At 42.8% G+C, this 17,133-nt stretch overlaps 1 protein-coding gene across 7 annotated transcripts in view; it reads right to left on the reverse strand.

Annotated features, from left to right (window-relative positions):
* diaph2 (diaphanous-related formin 2) overlaps positions 1–8,917 on the reverse strand; it is a 693,877-nt gene extending 684,960 nt beyond the window's left edge. For 2 of the 7 annotated variants that reach the window (XM_036943144.1, XM_036943143.1), the window contains exons 1-2: positions 8,754–8,915; positions 7,742–8,125 (exon numbers count right to left, since the gene is read on the reverse strand). In XM_036943144.1, the coding sequence (XP_036799039.1) occupies positions 7,742–7,825 (84 nt within the window). In that variant the 5' untranslated portion in view covers positions 7,826–8,125; positions 8,754–8,915. Of the gene's footprint in view, positions 1–7,741; positions 8,126–8,651 lie in introns of all 7 variants that reach the window. The other 5 variants (XM_036943140.1, XM_036943138.1, XM_036943139.1 and 2 more) reach the window with 5 other exon arrangements.
* Between the last annotated feature and the right edge of the window lie 8,216 nt (positions 8,918–17,133).

A 17,133-nucleotide genomic window follows, 5' to 3' on the forward strand; every position in this document is an offset into this window, starting at 1 on the left:
GGAATGCATTTCAATTAACAGGTGTGCTTTGCTAAAGTTCATTTGTAGAATTTCTTTCCTTCTTATTGCGTTTGAGCCAATCACTTGGGTTGTGACAAGGTAGGGTTGGTATACAGAAGATAGCTCTATTTGGCAAAGAGAAACGACAGTTCATCATTACTGGAAGACATGGTCAGTCAATCCGCAAAATGTCAAGAACTTTGAACATTTCTTCAAGTGCAGTCACAAAAACCATCAAGCGCTATGATAAAACTGGCTCTCATAAGGACCACCACAGGAAAGCAAGACCCAGAGCTACCTCTGCTGCCGAGGATATGTTCATTAGAGTTACCAGTTTCAGAAATCGGCAATTAACTGCACCTCAGATTGCAGCCCAAATGCTTTACAGAGTTCAAGTAACAGACACATCGCAACATCAACTTGGGACAAAAAAACAAGCAATGGACATTAGACCGGTGGAAATCTATCCTTTGGTCTGCTGACTTCAAATTTGAGATTTTTGTTTCCAACCACCGTGTCTTTGTAAGACGCAGAGTAGGTGAATGGATAATCTCAGCATGTGTGGTTCCCACCGTTAAGCATGGAGGTGGTGGTGTGATGGTGCTTTGCTGGTGACACTGTCAGGGATTTATTTGGAATTCAAGGCTCATTTAACCAGCATGGCTACCATAGCATTCTGTAGCGATACGCCATCCCATCTGATTTGTGCTTTGTGGGACTTTCATTTGATTTTTAACAGGACAATGACCCAAAACACAGGCTGTGTAAGGGCTATTTGACCAAGAAGGAGTGTTGGAGTGCTGCATCAGATGACCTGGCCTCCACAATCACCCGACCTCAACCCAATTGAGATGGTTTGGAATGAGTTGGACCACAGAGTGAAAGAAAAGCAGCCAACAAGTGCTCAGCATATGTGGGATCTCCAAGACTGTTGGAAAAGCATTCCAGGTGGAGCTGGTTGAGAGAATGCCAAGATTGTGCAAAGCTGTCATCAAGGCAAAGGGTGGCTACTTTGAAGAATCTCAAACATAAAATATATTTTGATTTGTTTAACACTTTTTTTGGTTACGACATGATTCCATACGTGATATTTCATAGTTGATGTCTTTGCTATTATTCTACAATGTAGAAAATAGTAAAAATGAAGAAAACCCTTGATTGAGTAGGTGTATCCAAACTTTTGACTGGTAACGTATACTGTGTCTGTAAAATGTATTTTGAATGTATAAGCTGGAATGAGAAGCCTAAGTGTTGTTGTCCATTAGTTTACTCCAATTAGAAGAGGGGTGGTAGGGTTAGCTACTTCCAGACAGAAATGAGAGAGAACCTCAGACTCGAACCATTTAACTCGCCCTAGCAGAGCTTGTTTGGCTGTTTTCATGTTATTCAGAGTGTTGGTGCTTTGAGAAGCGGTTTCAGATGATTTCTCGCCACATTCGCTGAGTGGCTATCAACAATCCTGTAAAATCGATGTTTGTCAATCACAAAACACTAGGTCTCTAAGGCCCCTTTGCACCAATAAATATAAATCAGTACATTTCTGTTTCCCGTTGAGAACTGGAGAGAACTCTGCAAATGAGCATGTTGTCATCGCACCTTGAATTTGTTTCATTCACATGATGCTGGGCCCATATCACATATTAAACTGATCCATAAACACCTACACGGTGAATCCATTAATGTGAATCCATGGAGTCCAGAAACCCTCCACAATGACGGTCTATTATTCCACCCACATTCCAATCGACTATGTCACTGGTCTATTTGTCATAAATACCATGGAATCTACCTAGGGTATTTATGCTAAGACGACAAGTGTTGAATTTATGTAATATTTTAAATTTTAAGTGTGCAAGACTAATCATTAGTAGAATCTATGACATATGGGCTAGCTTACAGTATGTATTTGTCAAATCAACCAGACTCAACAGATGTGGAGGAGAATAAGTTCCAACTCCCCAGTATTGTACAATCATACCTAGATGGCTTCACACATGAAGTCAGATAGCAGTCTCAAAACATGTCAGTATGTCATGTCAACATTGTTAGAATTTCGACATGCTTTGCGAGCAGTTCTATTTATTCAAAGAGCTGTATGACTACTACACACAGAAAAGTAGATAAGATACTCTGCCTCTCAGGTAATTCAATCGGTGTTAACCAAATTGACTTGCATTAAACAAGTTGAAATACTGCATAGCATTTCAGTGAGACAGTATAACCCACATAATCCTCAAGTTATGAATGGATCTTGGGGTAAATATGTTAGCACACTCCGCTCTCTCTCTCCGAGGTCACAATTTACTCTGGAATGCAGAAGAGGTTGAGGGGGCTCTGACAAACCGGATCTCCTGAATTCCTTCTGTCAATTTTGTTAGAAGTCAAAGCTGTTTGCGGTTATGATTTGATAACAGCAAACATGGGACAACCAAAAATGACTCAGTAGATGTCATTCTTGTGACAGACAGCCTGCTAAAAGTGCCCTTAACCTTAAAATAACCTGAGGGGTTATCCTGATGTCCTTGGCAGTTTTTTGTGTCCACATCACAAGTCAGAGCTCAGATAGTGTTGTTGTGATGGTATCCTACCCGGTGACTCATTAAACAAACACAGCTTTCAAAAGTTTCTCTCCTCACAAGTCGCTTTCACCAGGTCAGACATCCTTTCACGGAAGTCTAAAGGATACCCACGCTAAGGTGAATCCTAGTGCCATGTCACCAATTCTCAGCGGGTTGTGTCAGTGAGGTGACAACCTCCACCTCTAATCCAGCTTTAAAAACAGACTTATGTCCGTAAACTCTGGCCTGGATCCACACGGATACACATTCACAGTGATCACAGACAATCTCTGGAAGAAATCAAGGGTGGCAAAGTCTGCGAAAGTGATGTCAAATATTTGAGGACATTTAAGGCCTGCATGTATCGAGGCATGCATGTGCAAAAGGGAGGGGGAAAACAAAAAGTAAGATCAAGGCTCCACCCAGGGATGAATGATTACTTCCTCCCTCCACTCTCAGGCCGCCAAAGGCGAGAGCCAGAGCACAGGCCTGCCTCTTCACCTCTGCTGCACTGTTGAGGCTGGGCAACAACAGTGACCATGCCTGGCACTGAGACCTCTTAAGGAGTATGTAGTTCACAGTGAGCTCACTGACAGAGAGTGCTTAGATGACATCAGCACTCATCCAAGCAGCAGTGAGGCAGCACTAAAGCCCTGGCTGGGCTGGGCCGTGGAGCCAACGGAGGGGAGGCAGTAGCTGAGCGACTGGAGGATGTTTAAGAGTTAGTGTTGTAAGACTATTTTTCCACAACATTTAAATACCACACCCTCTTAGGAGACTCTGGGGGTTCTAGTCCTACTATGTTATTATAGATGGGGCGGCAGGTAGCCTAGTGGTTAGAGCAGTCGGCCAGTAACCGAAAGGTTGCGGGATTGAATCCCCGAGCTGACAAGGTAAAAATATGTTGTTCTGCCCCTGTTCCCCGGTAGGCCGTCATTGTAAATAAGAATTATTTCTTAATTTACTTGCCAAGATAAATAAAAGGTTAAATGAAAATAGATCACAAAACACTGGGGTTTTCTGGGGGTTCTATTCCTACAATGTCATTACAGTCCAAAAAACACTGGGGTTTTCTGCTGGCTAGAAATCACAGCCATTCTCTTTAAGTTACTTAACCCTGCTGGAGCAGCACATACCAGCAATTACAAGATTTGGCCCACCAGCATTGCACCACACACCAACCCCTCCCGACTGCGAGGTAGTCTGCAACCCAGAGGAATGGTTGCTTAATTTTGTTTGTACTTCTGGTTACGGTCATTCACTGTACACAGGACTCTGCATGTACTTCTCACCACAGTCACTCCCTATACACAGGACTCTGCATGTACTTCTCACCACAGTCATTCCCTGTACACAGGACTGCATGTACTTCTCACCACGGTCACTCCCTGTACACAGGACTCCGTGGTGAGAAGTATATGCGGTCATTCCCTGTACACAGGACTGCATGTACTTCTCACCACAGTCATTCCATGCACACAGGAATCTGCATGTACTTCTCACCACGGTCATTCCCTGTACACAGGAATCTGCATGTACTTCACCACGGTCATTCTCTGTACACAGGACTCTGCATGTACTTCTCACCACAGTCACTCCCTGTACACAGGAATCTGCATGTACTTCTCACCACAATCATTCCCTGTACACAGGACTCTGCATGTACTTCTCACCACAGTCATTCCCTGTACATGTCAGCTCTTCTGCTCGAGAGTCTCAGCCTGAGACAACCAGAGGTTTACATTCCAGAGGCCCAATTTTTATTTAACCTTTATTTAACTAGGCAAGTCAGTTAGAACAAATTCAAAATGTACAATGCCAGGCCTACTCCGGCCAAACCCTGACGACGCTGGGCCAATTGTGTGCCGCCCTATGGAACTCTCAATCACAGCCGGATGTGATACAGCCTGGATTCAAACCAGGTACTATAGTGACGCCTCTTGCACTGAGATGCAGTGCCTTAGACCACTGCGCCACTCCAGCAGCTCACCAATGGACAGATTCTCACAGCCCCAGCAGCCCTGTTGCATCAAGACAGAAGAGACCTACCTGCCCATTGCAGCCAGGACATAGTTGAGAAATTGGCTCTCTGTAGGCTCAGCACAAATTGGAGGGACATATTTGGTAAACAAAGCCATAAAGTAGGCCAGATGGCCATCCTGCTCTTTAACATTAGGCTAAACTGATTATCTTCTTTACCTTAGCGGTGACTAGGGCATTCTCCTGGATGACTCAACATATCTCTTGATCCACAGAGGAACTGAAAGAACTCGCTGTCATACTACTTGTTAACATGCTGGCCCTGTAGAGGAACAGTTCCAGGTTACACTACAGTAAGTCAGTGAAAAATGATCAGCTCAACCGCAGGCCTACATCCTGTTTGAGCAGAGGACGCAACTTTTCCTTATTTGACTTATGCTCGAGGAGCTTACAAACAGCCGGGCAAGAACCGTCCGCTGTGCCGCCTAAAGCTTATTGACAACTCCGGTGGCACAGAACCCTGTGGCTGCAAGTGGCGAAAGTTATAATAATATAATAATAAAATGCCATTTAGCAGATGCTTTTATCCAAAGCGACATTCCAGTCATACATGCTTACATTTAACATATGGGTGGTCCCGGGAATCGAACCCACTACCCTGGCATTACAAGCCCCATACTCTACCAACTGAGACAAATACCCTGCGTGTTGCCATGTAGAATTCCCACTCTCCCTCCCCTAACGTTTCTGCTGCTGTTTGTAACCTGCTTCAGTTTACAGCCCATCTTTCCAACCAGTGCTAGTTTACTCCAGGGAGGGTGGGGCTGACATTATGATGACCACACTGAAGCGCAGCCCGTGAGAGACCGTATCCCTCCAGTGTTGCAATTAAGACATGGGAAGAGTCCACTTTAAATAGATCCTGTGAGTCTCCTACATACACTGGTCACTAATCATTAATGAACATGGCTTAATTTGGAAGTCAACTTTGATCAAGTTAATCACAGGACATTCAGTCAAATTAGTTTGTGAAATATGAGCAATGAGCTCCCTACTGATTTCACTTCCAAGCAAGGGATGAGGCGCACTGTGCAGTAATAGCTCAAATGACACTTGATACCCAACGACACACAGTGTCAAACTGATACACCTTGTACATCAATCAGTGTGTAGGTAACTAAACAGCACTGTACCAGACTATATTAACCCTTGTGTAGGTAACTAAACAACACTGTACCAGACTATATTAACCAGTGTGTAGGTAACGAAACAACACTGTAGCAGACTATATTAACCAGTGTGTAGGTAACGAAACAACACTGTAGCAGACTATATTAACCAGTGTGTAGGTAACAACACTGTACCAGACTATATTAACCAGTGTGTAGGTAACTAAACAACACTGTACCAGACTATATTAACCAGTGTGTAGGTAACGAAACAACACTGTAGCAGACTATATTAACCAGTGTGTAGGTAACTAAACAACACTGTACCAGACTATATTAACCAGTGTGTAGGTAACGAAACAACACTGTACCAGACTATATTAACCAGTGTGTAGGTAACGAAACAACACTGTAGCAGACTATATTAACCAGTGTGTAGGTAACTAAACAACACTGTACCAGACTATATTAACCAGTGTGTAGGTAACTAAACAACACTGTACCAGACTATATTAACCAGTGTGTAGGTAACTAAACAACACTGTACCAGACTATATTAACCAGTGTGTAGGTAACTAAACAACACTGTACCAGACTATATTAACCAGTGTGTAGGTAACTAAACAACACTGTAGCAGACTATATTAACCAGTGTGTAGGTAACGAAACACTGTAGCAGACTATATTAACCAGTGTGTAGGTAACGAAACAACACTGTAGCAGACTATATTAACCAGTGTGTAGGTAACTAAAGAACACTGTACCAGACTATATTAACCAGTGTGTAGGCCAATAGGGAGACTCCACAGCTGAGCTGAAGAAGTAAATAAAAGTTGGTTAGATATAAGCTATCAGTTATTATCAACAAGTAGCCTAGCTGCCTAACCTATGCACTGTTGCTTAGTTGTTGTTTATGTCATAGTGCTGATCATGCCGTTTAGGTTGGCTCAGGTCATATCTACAATATAATGCTGACCCTCATGCACAGCACAAGACTCTCCTGCAAACCCTCTGGGTCAGCAAGTTGCTCAACTTTCCACTGTATCTGTCTCTGCAACAGGAATGCCTTTCAAAGGCCTCAGGTTGTACTTGTAGGAAGGCCTTTGATCAAAAGTCAAACAAATGTTGAGGGTTTCAAAAGTAACTTGAGTGAAATGCGAGCAGGCATCTAGGTCAAAATGTGAATGCTACATTAAATAGTTAATATGATTACCATTTGGGGCTGTCAGCCCATCTTTGAAGCTTGTCTTGCACCACAAGGATGTATGTATGACAACGTGATGTAGTCAACTCTGCAAGGTTACTAGAGTGAGCAGCGGGGTTGGTTCATAGACTGCTGGGATGGTTTGACTTTAACACCAGGGCTTACCCTGGAGGTGACTGATTAACAAGCTCTAATGCACAACAGTAAAACCGTGAATAGGGCGTGCTCATGAATTCCTTTCAACAAAGGACGTGTGAGTAGTAAAGCTGATTCACTCATAAGTAGCGTGTGAAACCCATGTAACAATTTTTCTCATTTGGAAAGTCTATCAGTTAGCCCTTGAATGTCAAATAACAGGACAGGACAGACAGTTCAGTGTAACTTTTCAAAAGAAGATGGCTATTATATAGCCAGCAGATATGACCCGCTTGCATACAGATGCACTAGGGTAAAGTGCCATTTTTGTCCTCATGCTAGTTAGCAGTAGCATCCATTATGGAATGGCACCTGGCATTGAACAACAAAGGAGCTGATTGGCTGATACTGCTGTGACTTCTGCTACCTGGCACGAGGAAGAAAAGGACAGTTTTACAGAAAAACTGTCAGTCTTTCAATCTTCTCGGTGTTACAGTTATGATATTGGAACAATTCGGAATATAACGCATTTCTCATCCCTGGATTGCGGTACATTTTTCCAAGCCATATCTCGCACCGGCTCCATGGTATCTTAATATACACAGAAATGCTGTTCAACACTAGTGCAGCTGGAAGCAAATGGGTTGGATCTGCTGGCTAGCTACTGCAGAACAAGAAACTCAGAAAATACCAACCAGTTTTTTGTTTTTACTCTCATCCTCTTTTTCTTTCTTTTTATTGGCTTTATTAGGATCCTCTCCGCCGCTTGCTTGATCCATTTTGTGATTTTGTTCCCGTAAAGACTTCAGAAGATTCTTCAAAAGTTAACTCGACCACTCTTGTGAACTCTTTCAAAACAATCAGGGTTAGGTTTCCTCAAAAGCCATGCCATTCAAGTTGGCATAATGAAAATGTTGTTAGTATTCCAAATGAAGGTCCGTTTCTTCTTTATAATTGTATCCAGTTACAAAGTAAAAGCTTCTTGTTTGAAGAAGAAAGGTGTGGTAGGGTAGTGCTGTGTCCATCCAGATGTCTTTTCAACACATTATCAACTGTCTCAGTCCAATCTGCAGTCAAATCTGTCCCAAAAAGAACAAAGTATATTTTGCATGTCAGTGTCAATCATTCTCAGCAGTGGTGCACAAATGGTTTATCTAAAAATCACTGTACCGCTCCATGTTGACACGTGCTTTCAGGAATACCCTAATTATTATTCAGGTACTTTTGCTTTGGAAAGTGTGCGCCTTAATACTCGACAGCAATGTGTCAATAAAGCTAGTCAACGGTTTGTTTTATGAAGAAACAGTGTTGCCATACACTAGCGTGGAACAAAATAAAATAAATCCATTAACGTTACTGTTTCACAAAACTAGTTGAAAAGCAAGGATGTAACAACACGATATAAATATAGCAGGGTTACTACCATGGTTATATGGATAGTTTACGCTTTCAACACATTGTAACATGCAACATCAATGCCTCAAAAGTATAAATTACATGTATTTGAAATACCACAAACATTTTATTAGATAGGACACCGTGGCTGTCTAAGCGCTTACTTCAGAAAGACATTACAAAACGGGGAACAAATACATTTTACTTTACCTGAACAGCTTCATTAAACTTAATTGACTTAATGTAATAGTATACAATGTAATAATTACATAAATGTGTCAAATAAAACTCTAAATCCCATCCAAAGCTTACCATTTCAACCAAACCTGAGAGCCAGACTGACTGTATGTAGTTCTGCCCACCGAACATTCCGATTCGCCCACGAGCCAAGCTAGGAAGTAGGGATTCCATCAGCCATTGGTCACATCAACGATCACTCAGGAGTTGGTTTGCCCATGTTAACGGTGGTGGGGGGGAGAGGGGTCACTAGTTAGTCCAGCCACAAAGTCAAATATATATATCGTACAAAATCATGAAAATCAAAATGAGCTTTTTGGTGTTCCTTCAAGGTTAGGCATAAGGTTAGCATTGTTGTTAAGTTTAGGGTTAAGATTAAATTAAACATAAGATTAAAAAAATATACGCTTTTTCTTTTTTTAAATAGGCGGGGTTTATCCATTTGTGGCTGTGGTAACTAGTAAAGACCGAGGAGGAGACTACTGTTGTAACGGAGAGGTAAGACTGACTTCACAGTGACTGGATTGGATTTAATCACGAAAGGATGCCAGCCGATGAAAAGAAATTGAGCGCGCGCGCATATACATGTGTGCTCATTGTGATGTGTGTAAGATTGACGGAACAAAAAAGTCTACTTAGGCTATTTCTTTAGCAAACATATATAAATGGAGGCAAAATAATATTAATTAAATATGAAATACTACATATTTTAGACTGATCCAATATAAATAATAAATAATCTTCACTAATTCCAAATTACATAAATTCATTTATTTTGCATCATTTATATTGAGTAATTTAGGTTCACAGGCTATAGCTGGAGTTGCATGTTTGATTGCATATTCACATCATGAGACATATTTCATACTTCAAAGTCTGATTCCAGCTAGACTTTAATTTGACCCTTGTTGGGAAATTTGAAGGCATCGCCATCATGCATGGTATGTCTTACAGGAACACAGCTACTGGAGCAGAAAACTGTCCCCCACAATGGCCACAGACTGCAGGTGCCATTTCCCCCTGATCTATTGATGTGCCATTCTGAATCATGCAGTCATTGATTTACAACAGAGTACACATGATGGAGGCTAATTGAGGCAATGCATTGAGGCCATTACTTTGAGTGTGTTAAAATGTCTTGGAAATGCATGTACATTTAAATAGGGGCACAAATCAAAACTTGTTGCTTAATGTGAAAAAAAATATAAAATGAAAAGAAGATACTTCCTTTGAGAGATAAGACAACAAACAGATTGGTACGTAATTGGTCAAAATACAACACAGGCGAATATACACTGTCAAGATGGCACAAAATGTGTTCACAAATTGTGTGGTGCTTCTTTCTGGAAGCACTGTTGGTGTGCAAGATACACAGTTTTCAGCATAGGACCTCTGCTGTTTCTAGAATAAGTGCCCTGTTGTTCACTAGTAAATCGTTTGGCGTGCAGAGGGCACCATCTGGATATTCTTGGTGTGATAAGCTTGCTCTGTTTGTACAACTAGGTCATGTTCAGTGGATAGAAAAGGTTTTGAAATAGTGAAAGAAGGAAGGAACCACCTTATTCTATCCAATAAGAAGACTGAAGTCTTGTTACAGTGTGACTTACTGAAAACAACCCAGGACTGAAAATCAAATCAAATTATATTTGTCACAAACACATGGTTAGCAGATGTTAATGCGAGTGTAGCGAAATGCTTGTGCTTCCAGTTCCGACAATGCAGTAATAACCAACGAGTAATCTAACCTAACAATTCCACAACTACTGCCTTATACACACAAGTATAAAGGGATAAAGAATATGTACATAAAGATATATGAATGAGTGATGGTACAGAACGGCATAGGCAAGATGCAGTAGATGGTATCGAGTACAGTATATACATATGAGATGAGTAATGTAGGCCTCCCGGATGGCACAGTGGGCTAGGGTGCAGTGGGCTAGGACACTGCATCGCAGCGCGAGCTGTGCCATCAGAGATTCTGGGTTCGCACCCAGGCTCTGTCGCAGCCGGCCGTGACCGGGAGGTCCATGGAGCAATTGGCCTAGCGTTGTCCGGGTTGGGGAGGGTCCATCGCGCACCAGCGACTCCTGTGGCGAGCCGGACTCAGTGCGCACGAACCAAGGTAGCCAGGTGCACAGTGTTTCCTCCGACACATTGGTGCATTGGCGTCTGGGTTGGAGGTGCGCTGAGTTAAGAAACCAAGCCCGTACGGGAGTTGTAGCGATGAGACAAGATAGTAATTACTAACAATTGGATACCACGAAATTGGGGAGAAAGGGGGGTAACATTTAAATAAATAAACAATTAGATGAGGAATGTAGGGTATGTAAACATAAACGTGGCATAGTTTAAAGTGGCTAGTGATACATGTATTACATAAAGATAACAAGATGCAGTAGATGATAGAGTACAGTATATACATATACATATGTAGGGTATGTAAACATTATAGTAAGTGGCATTGTTTAAAGTGGCTAGTGATACATTTTTTTAAATCAATTTCCATTATTAAAGTGAGCTGGAGTTGAGTCAGTATGTTGGCAGCAGCCACTCAATGTTAGTGGTGGCTGTTTAACAGTCTAATGGCCTTGAGATAGAAGCTGTTTTTCAGTCTCTCGGTCCCTGCTTTGAAGCACCTGTACTGACCTCGCCTTCTGGATGATAATGGGGTGAACAGGCAGTGGCTCGGGTGGTTGTTATCCTTGATGATCTTCATGACCTTCCTGTGACATCGGGTGGTGTAGGTGTCCTGGAGGGCAAGTAGTTTGCCCCCGGTGATGCGTTGTGCAGACCTCACTACACTCTGGAGAGCCTTACGGTTGTGGGCGGAGCAGTTGTCTTACCAGGCGGTGATAGAAGTTTGTAAGTGCTTTTGGTGACAAGCCGAATTTCTTCAGCCTCCTGAGGTTGAAAAGGAGCTGCTGCGCCTTCTTCACAACGCTGTCTGTGTGGGTGGACCAATTCAGTTTGTCCGTGATGTATACGCCGAGGAACTTAAAACTTACTACCCTCTCCACTACTGTCCCATTGAAGTGGATAGGGGGGTGCTCCCTCTGTTGTTTCATGAAGTGTGAGGTTATTTTCCTGACACCACACTCCGAGGGCCCTTACCTCCTCCCTGTAGGCCGTCTCGTCGTTGTTGGTAATCAAGCCTACCACTGTAGTGTCGTCTGCAAACTTGATGATTGAGTTGGAGGCGTGCATGGCCAAGCAGTCGTGGGTGAACAGGGAGTACAGGAGAGGGCTCAGAACGCACCCTTGTGGGGCCCCAGCGTTGAGGATCAGCGGGGGGCGGCCTGTCAGGAAGTGCAGTACCCAGTTGCACGGGGCGGGGTCGAGATCCAGGGTCTTGATGATGAGTTTGGACGGTACTATGGTGTTAGATGCTGAGCTGTAGTTGATGAACAGCATTCTCACATAGGTATTCCTCTTGTCCAGATGGGTTAGGGCAGTGTGCAGTGTGGTTGCGATTGCGTCGTCTGTGGACCTTTTGGGGCGGTAAGCAAATTGGAGTGGGTCTGGGGTGTCAGGTAGGGTGGAGGTGATATGGTCCTTGACTAGTCTCTCAAAGCACTTCATGATGACGGAAGTGAGTGCTACGGGGCGGTAGTCGTTTAGCTCAGTTACCTTAGCTTTCTTGGGAACAGGAACAATGGTGGCCCTCTTGAAGCATGTGGGAACAGCAGAGGATTGATTGAATATGTCCTTAAACACACCAGCCAGCTGGTCTGCGCATGCTCTGAGGATGCGGCTGGGGATGCCGTCTGGGCCTGCAGCCTTGCGAGGGTTAACACGTTTAAATGTTTTACTCAAGTCGGCTGCAGTGAAGGAGAGTCTGCAGGTTTTGGTAGCAGGCAGTGTCAGTGGCACTGTTTTGTCCGCAAAGCGAGCAAAGAAGTTATTTAGTCTGTCTGGGAGCAAGACATCCTGGTCCGCAACAGAGCTGGTTTTCTTTTTGTAATCCGTTATTGACTGTAGACCCTGCCACATACCTCGTGTCTGAGCCGTTGAATTGCAACTCTACTTTGTCTCTATACTGACGCTTAGCTTGTTTGATTGTCCTGTTCTCCCACCTCTCCTCAGGCCTTGGGCAGGAAGCCACTAATGCTGCCACTCCCGCCCTAGCTGTGTCTGTCCTAGCTGTTAGCCCTCTCATGTGGGCAACACCAGAATTAGCAGATAGGCAGACACACTCTGGGGTGGGTGAGAAAGATCACTCCCATTGTTTAGAAAGAGAGTGAGTGTACCGTAAGCTCATTATCCAATTTAATTGCTTATAAGCCTTTGTTTTGGTTGGTCTTGTCATGGAGTTTGTCCAACAGCTCACATAGACTGATTACATAGACAGCTCTCCGAGTTTCCAGTTTCTTTAAGGATGTGTTTTAGGGCTTCGTTTCAATTAAACACACATTTTGTTTTTTAAGAAGTAAATAGACCAGAAAGGTAATGCAGTGAGTTTATCCAATAATGACATCTGTGTGGTGTGTAAGCACATGGTAAGCTAAAGACGGGTAAAGATTAGACTGTGCACACAATGCACCATCAAACATGTGTTGGCATTGCTATTTGGCTATTGAGTGTTAACCGATCCCAATTCTAAAAGAAAGTATTTGAGGTAACTATGTTTATCATGGTTTACAGTATAAGGAGATCAAGGCATCTGATTGCTATGCCCTGAAAAACATGTATTATTTTACAATAGAAAGTACCAACTGCCCTCCCGAGTGGCGCAGTGTTCTAAGGCGCTGCATCGCAGTGCTAGCTGTGCCATTAGAGATCCTGGTTTGAATCCAGACTCTGTTGCAGCCGGCCCGCAACCAGGAGACCCATGGGACGGTGCACAATTGGCCCAGCGTCGTCCGGGTTAGGGGATGGTTTGGCCGGCAGGGATGTTCTTCTCCCATTGCACACTTGCGACTCCTGTTACGTGGGTGTTGTGTCAAGAAGCAGTGTGGCTTGGCTGGGTTGTGTTTCGGAGGATGCACGGCTCTCGACCTTTGCCTCTCCCGAATCCGTACAGCAGTTGCAGCAATGGGACAAGACTGTAACTACCAATTGGGGGGAAAATAAGGGGGAAAAAGAAAGTAACAACTATCATTCACTGTGTGAGCACTATGGATGTGACACTGTTACATCCATTCACTGTGTGAGCAGCACTATGGACCTGCTCCAAGTAAGCTTCCCAAATGTTATGCCTTGAAAATAGCATAACATTTCTTCTATTAGAATTGTTAGAAAAGCTCTTTTGAAACCAGGAGTTTGACTAACTGTTAGAGCATGCCCTTTTTGAAGTCCTTGGCTGCACACCTGTGTGAGCAGCACTATGGACCTGCTCCAAGTAAGCTTCCCAAGTCTGCCAGGATGGGACAGTGTGTTCTGAATAAATGGATCTCTGAGTCACACATTACTAAATCACCTGTCACTCAACGTCCTGACCATGGAAGATGAAGGACTCCCAGCCTGTTTGTCCAGCTGTAAACGTTACTTGCTGGCTTCTTTGAAGATATCTCTGTGTCTGTTGAGTCCAGACAGGTTGCTAGTCACACACTGGGGCCAGTCCTCTAGTCGGGTTATATCCTGTTGTTCAATGATTTACACTACAGTATGCAGATTAAGTTTGTGTATCTGCTTACTAAATTTGGTTCAGTAGTCTAGGCGAATGTGTGTGTAGTGTATATACAGGATCAACTAATACAAACTGTGTCAGTTCTATATGCACCGTTCTGTGTCTCTAGGAGTCATTCACATGCACTTCATGCACATTTTGTTGTCCCACAACCTGGAATTAAAGTACATTTATTTGGGATTTTGTTGTCACTGTTCTACACAAAATATTCCACAACGTCAAAGTGAGAAATAAATTCTAGACATTTTTACAAATTATTAAATAATAAAAACAACAAATGTCAGGGTTAAATAAGTATTCACTCCCATGAGTTAACAAGTTGATGTGGTAACAAGTATTATTACTTTTGGGGGATTAATGATTACTCCTGCAAACTCTTACAATTTTGATTTAGCCTACTGTGATCAAAGTACAATTTAATATGAAATACTAATTGAATATGAAAGAGTGGACTAGACTCTCTGTAATACAGGAACACAAGACATTTCTTCAGTGGCCAATCAATAGTTACATCTTTCTCGAGAATGCATCCTCTCCCTCTCACACGCAATAAAGACATTTCCTGTACCCACTATACTATAATGGGGTTTTGGGCCCCAGCTGTCCCAAAGCTGCTCCAAAACACTGAACTAGGTCATTTTATTCACCATCTGTCCCTACTGGACTCATTATCAAGTTATTTTAATTGAACGTTTCATAAAAAAACAAGTTGATAAGATTAACTGCTGAATCACTGTAGCCCCTCGAACAAATATTTCCACACATTTGAAGACATGATACAACACTCTGTGGTCAGTTTAAGATACGTGTGAGAATGCTCCGACCTTTGGTTTCCAGGCTTGAACAAACTGTAGAAAGGAGCTACTGTCTGTAACTCCAATTTCATCAATAGGCTACATCATAAGCATGCATAATCATATATGGTTTATCACATTACACAAAGAGTATTCTTTTCAGAGAGCTTGTTCTGCAGGAAGCACAACAAACATGGCTGATTTGAATATGTCACACAGCAACCTAGAACTTATGTTCACAACCTTTCTCACTCACACACGAGAGCGGTTTGAAACATTGCTCTGCTGTGTTTGTTTTCATCCATCTCTTGGTAGTACTGCATGCGTCAGTCAACATCTGCTTGCCATGTCTATAATTAAATAACTGGAGCTGTGCTGGATGCTATCTGGGTACTGGACATCACTCTCCCTTGAGTCAGCAGGCCCATTTTAACTACACTCCTGTGGGCCTGAAAAACATATCTCATTGCTATCTGTTGATCCAGGTTCATAATGCCCTATCTGATGATTTCCTGTGGATGTCAATAAAAGGGTTTCCATTTTTGCAAGGAGAACACCTTTGGTTCACTCAAAAGCATGACACATAATTTCAATTTTTTTCAATTCTGCACTGCAGCTCCATTCAGATAGCTTTGCTGTGAGTCCCAGGTGTTGGATCTTACCCTTGTAATGGTAAATACACGTAATAGACCACTTGTCACATGCGGTCCCGCTCGTTATGGCGCACACCTGTCACCATCGTTACGCACACCTGTGCGTCATCACTCACCTGGACTCCATCCCGTCCCAGATTACCTTACTTATTTATGTCACTCCCTTTGGTTCCTTCCTCAGGTGTTTCCTGTCTGTGCGTTGGTCGTGGTTCTTGTTTTGTTCATTAAATTATGCGCTCCCTGAACTTGCTTCCCAACGTTACACCACTGCTTGGACAGATTAAAGTTAACATGGGTAGTTAACTCTTCTTATGAAGCTGAATTATGTCAATCAGTGCACCTCATAGGGGTTGGACATCTCTATACACATATACAGTACTAGGTGTAGGTCAGAGAGTTAGACCTTCATTCTTTCATTTTGTGTGGCCAGACTCCAGAGCACTTTCATCATAGCACTTGATAATGACTCATTCATGTGAAAACAGACCCTCCAAATAGCTCTGAAACTAGTGCTTTTTTATCCTGAATATAACTTTCAATCATTTGCATTTAAAGTTACATTTGGTTTAGTCATGATTCCTGTCCTGATTTGCTTGCTAAAACACTTTAATGAGCAAGCCTTACTTCATGAACTGGCCTCTGTAAAATGGTATAGAATCAGCTTGATCACCTCTGTCGAAGACGTTTGCACCTTCTTTTTTGATATTTTCAGTGGTATTGTTAACAAACACCGACATAAAGAAATGATAATTAAAAACAGGTTCAGCCCCTGCTTCGACCGTGATCTTGCAGAGTTACTCCAACTCAAGAATTTCATTTGGCGAAAGGCTCAGCACACGCATACTCTCGTTCAGGCAAATGAGAAATAAGTGCACTCGGGCTATATGGAAGGCCGAGCGGTTACTTTAAGGAGCAGTTTTCTCTCTGTGGGTCCCATTGCTTGGAAGGCAGCCACGGTTCGTCCTTTATTTAAAGGGGGAGATCAAGCTGATCCTAACTGTTATAGGCCTATTTCTATTTTGCCCTATTTATCAAAAGTGTTGGAAAAATCTGTCAATAATCAACTGACAGGCTTTCTTGATGTCTATAGTATTCTCTCTGGTATGCAATCTGGTTCCCGCTCAGGTTATGGATGTTTCACTGCAACCTTAAAGGTCCTCAATGATGTCACCATTGCCCTTGATTCTAAGCAATGTTGTGCTGCTATTTTTATTGACTTGCCCAAAGCTTTTGATACGGTAGACCATTCCATTCTTGTGGGCCGGCTCAGGTATATTGGTGTCTCTGAGGGGTCTTTGGCCTGGTTTGCTAACTACGTCTCTCAAAGAGTGCAGTGTATAAAGTCAGAAAATCCGCTCTCTCAGCCACTGCCTGTCACC

This window comes from Oncorhynchus mykiss, chromosome 14, assembly GCF_013265735.2.
Source record: "Oncorhynchus mykiss isolate Arlee chromosome 14, USDA_OmykA_1.1, whole genome shotgun sequence".
Classification (NCBI taxonomy): domain Eukaryota; kingdom Metazoa; phylum Chordata; class Actinopteri; order Salmoniformes; family Salmonidae; genus Oncorhynchus; species Oncorhynchus mykiss.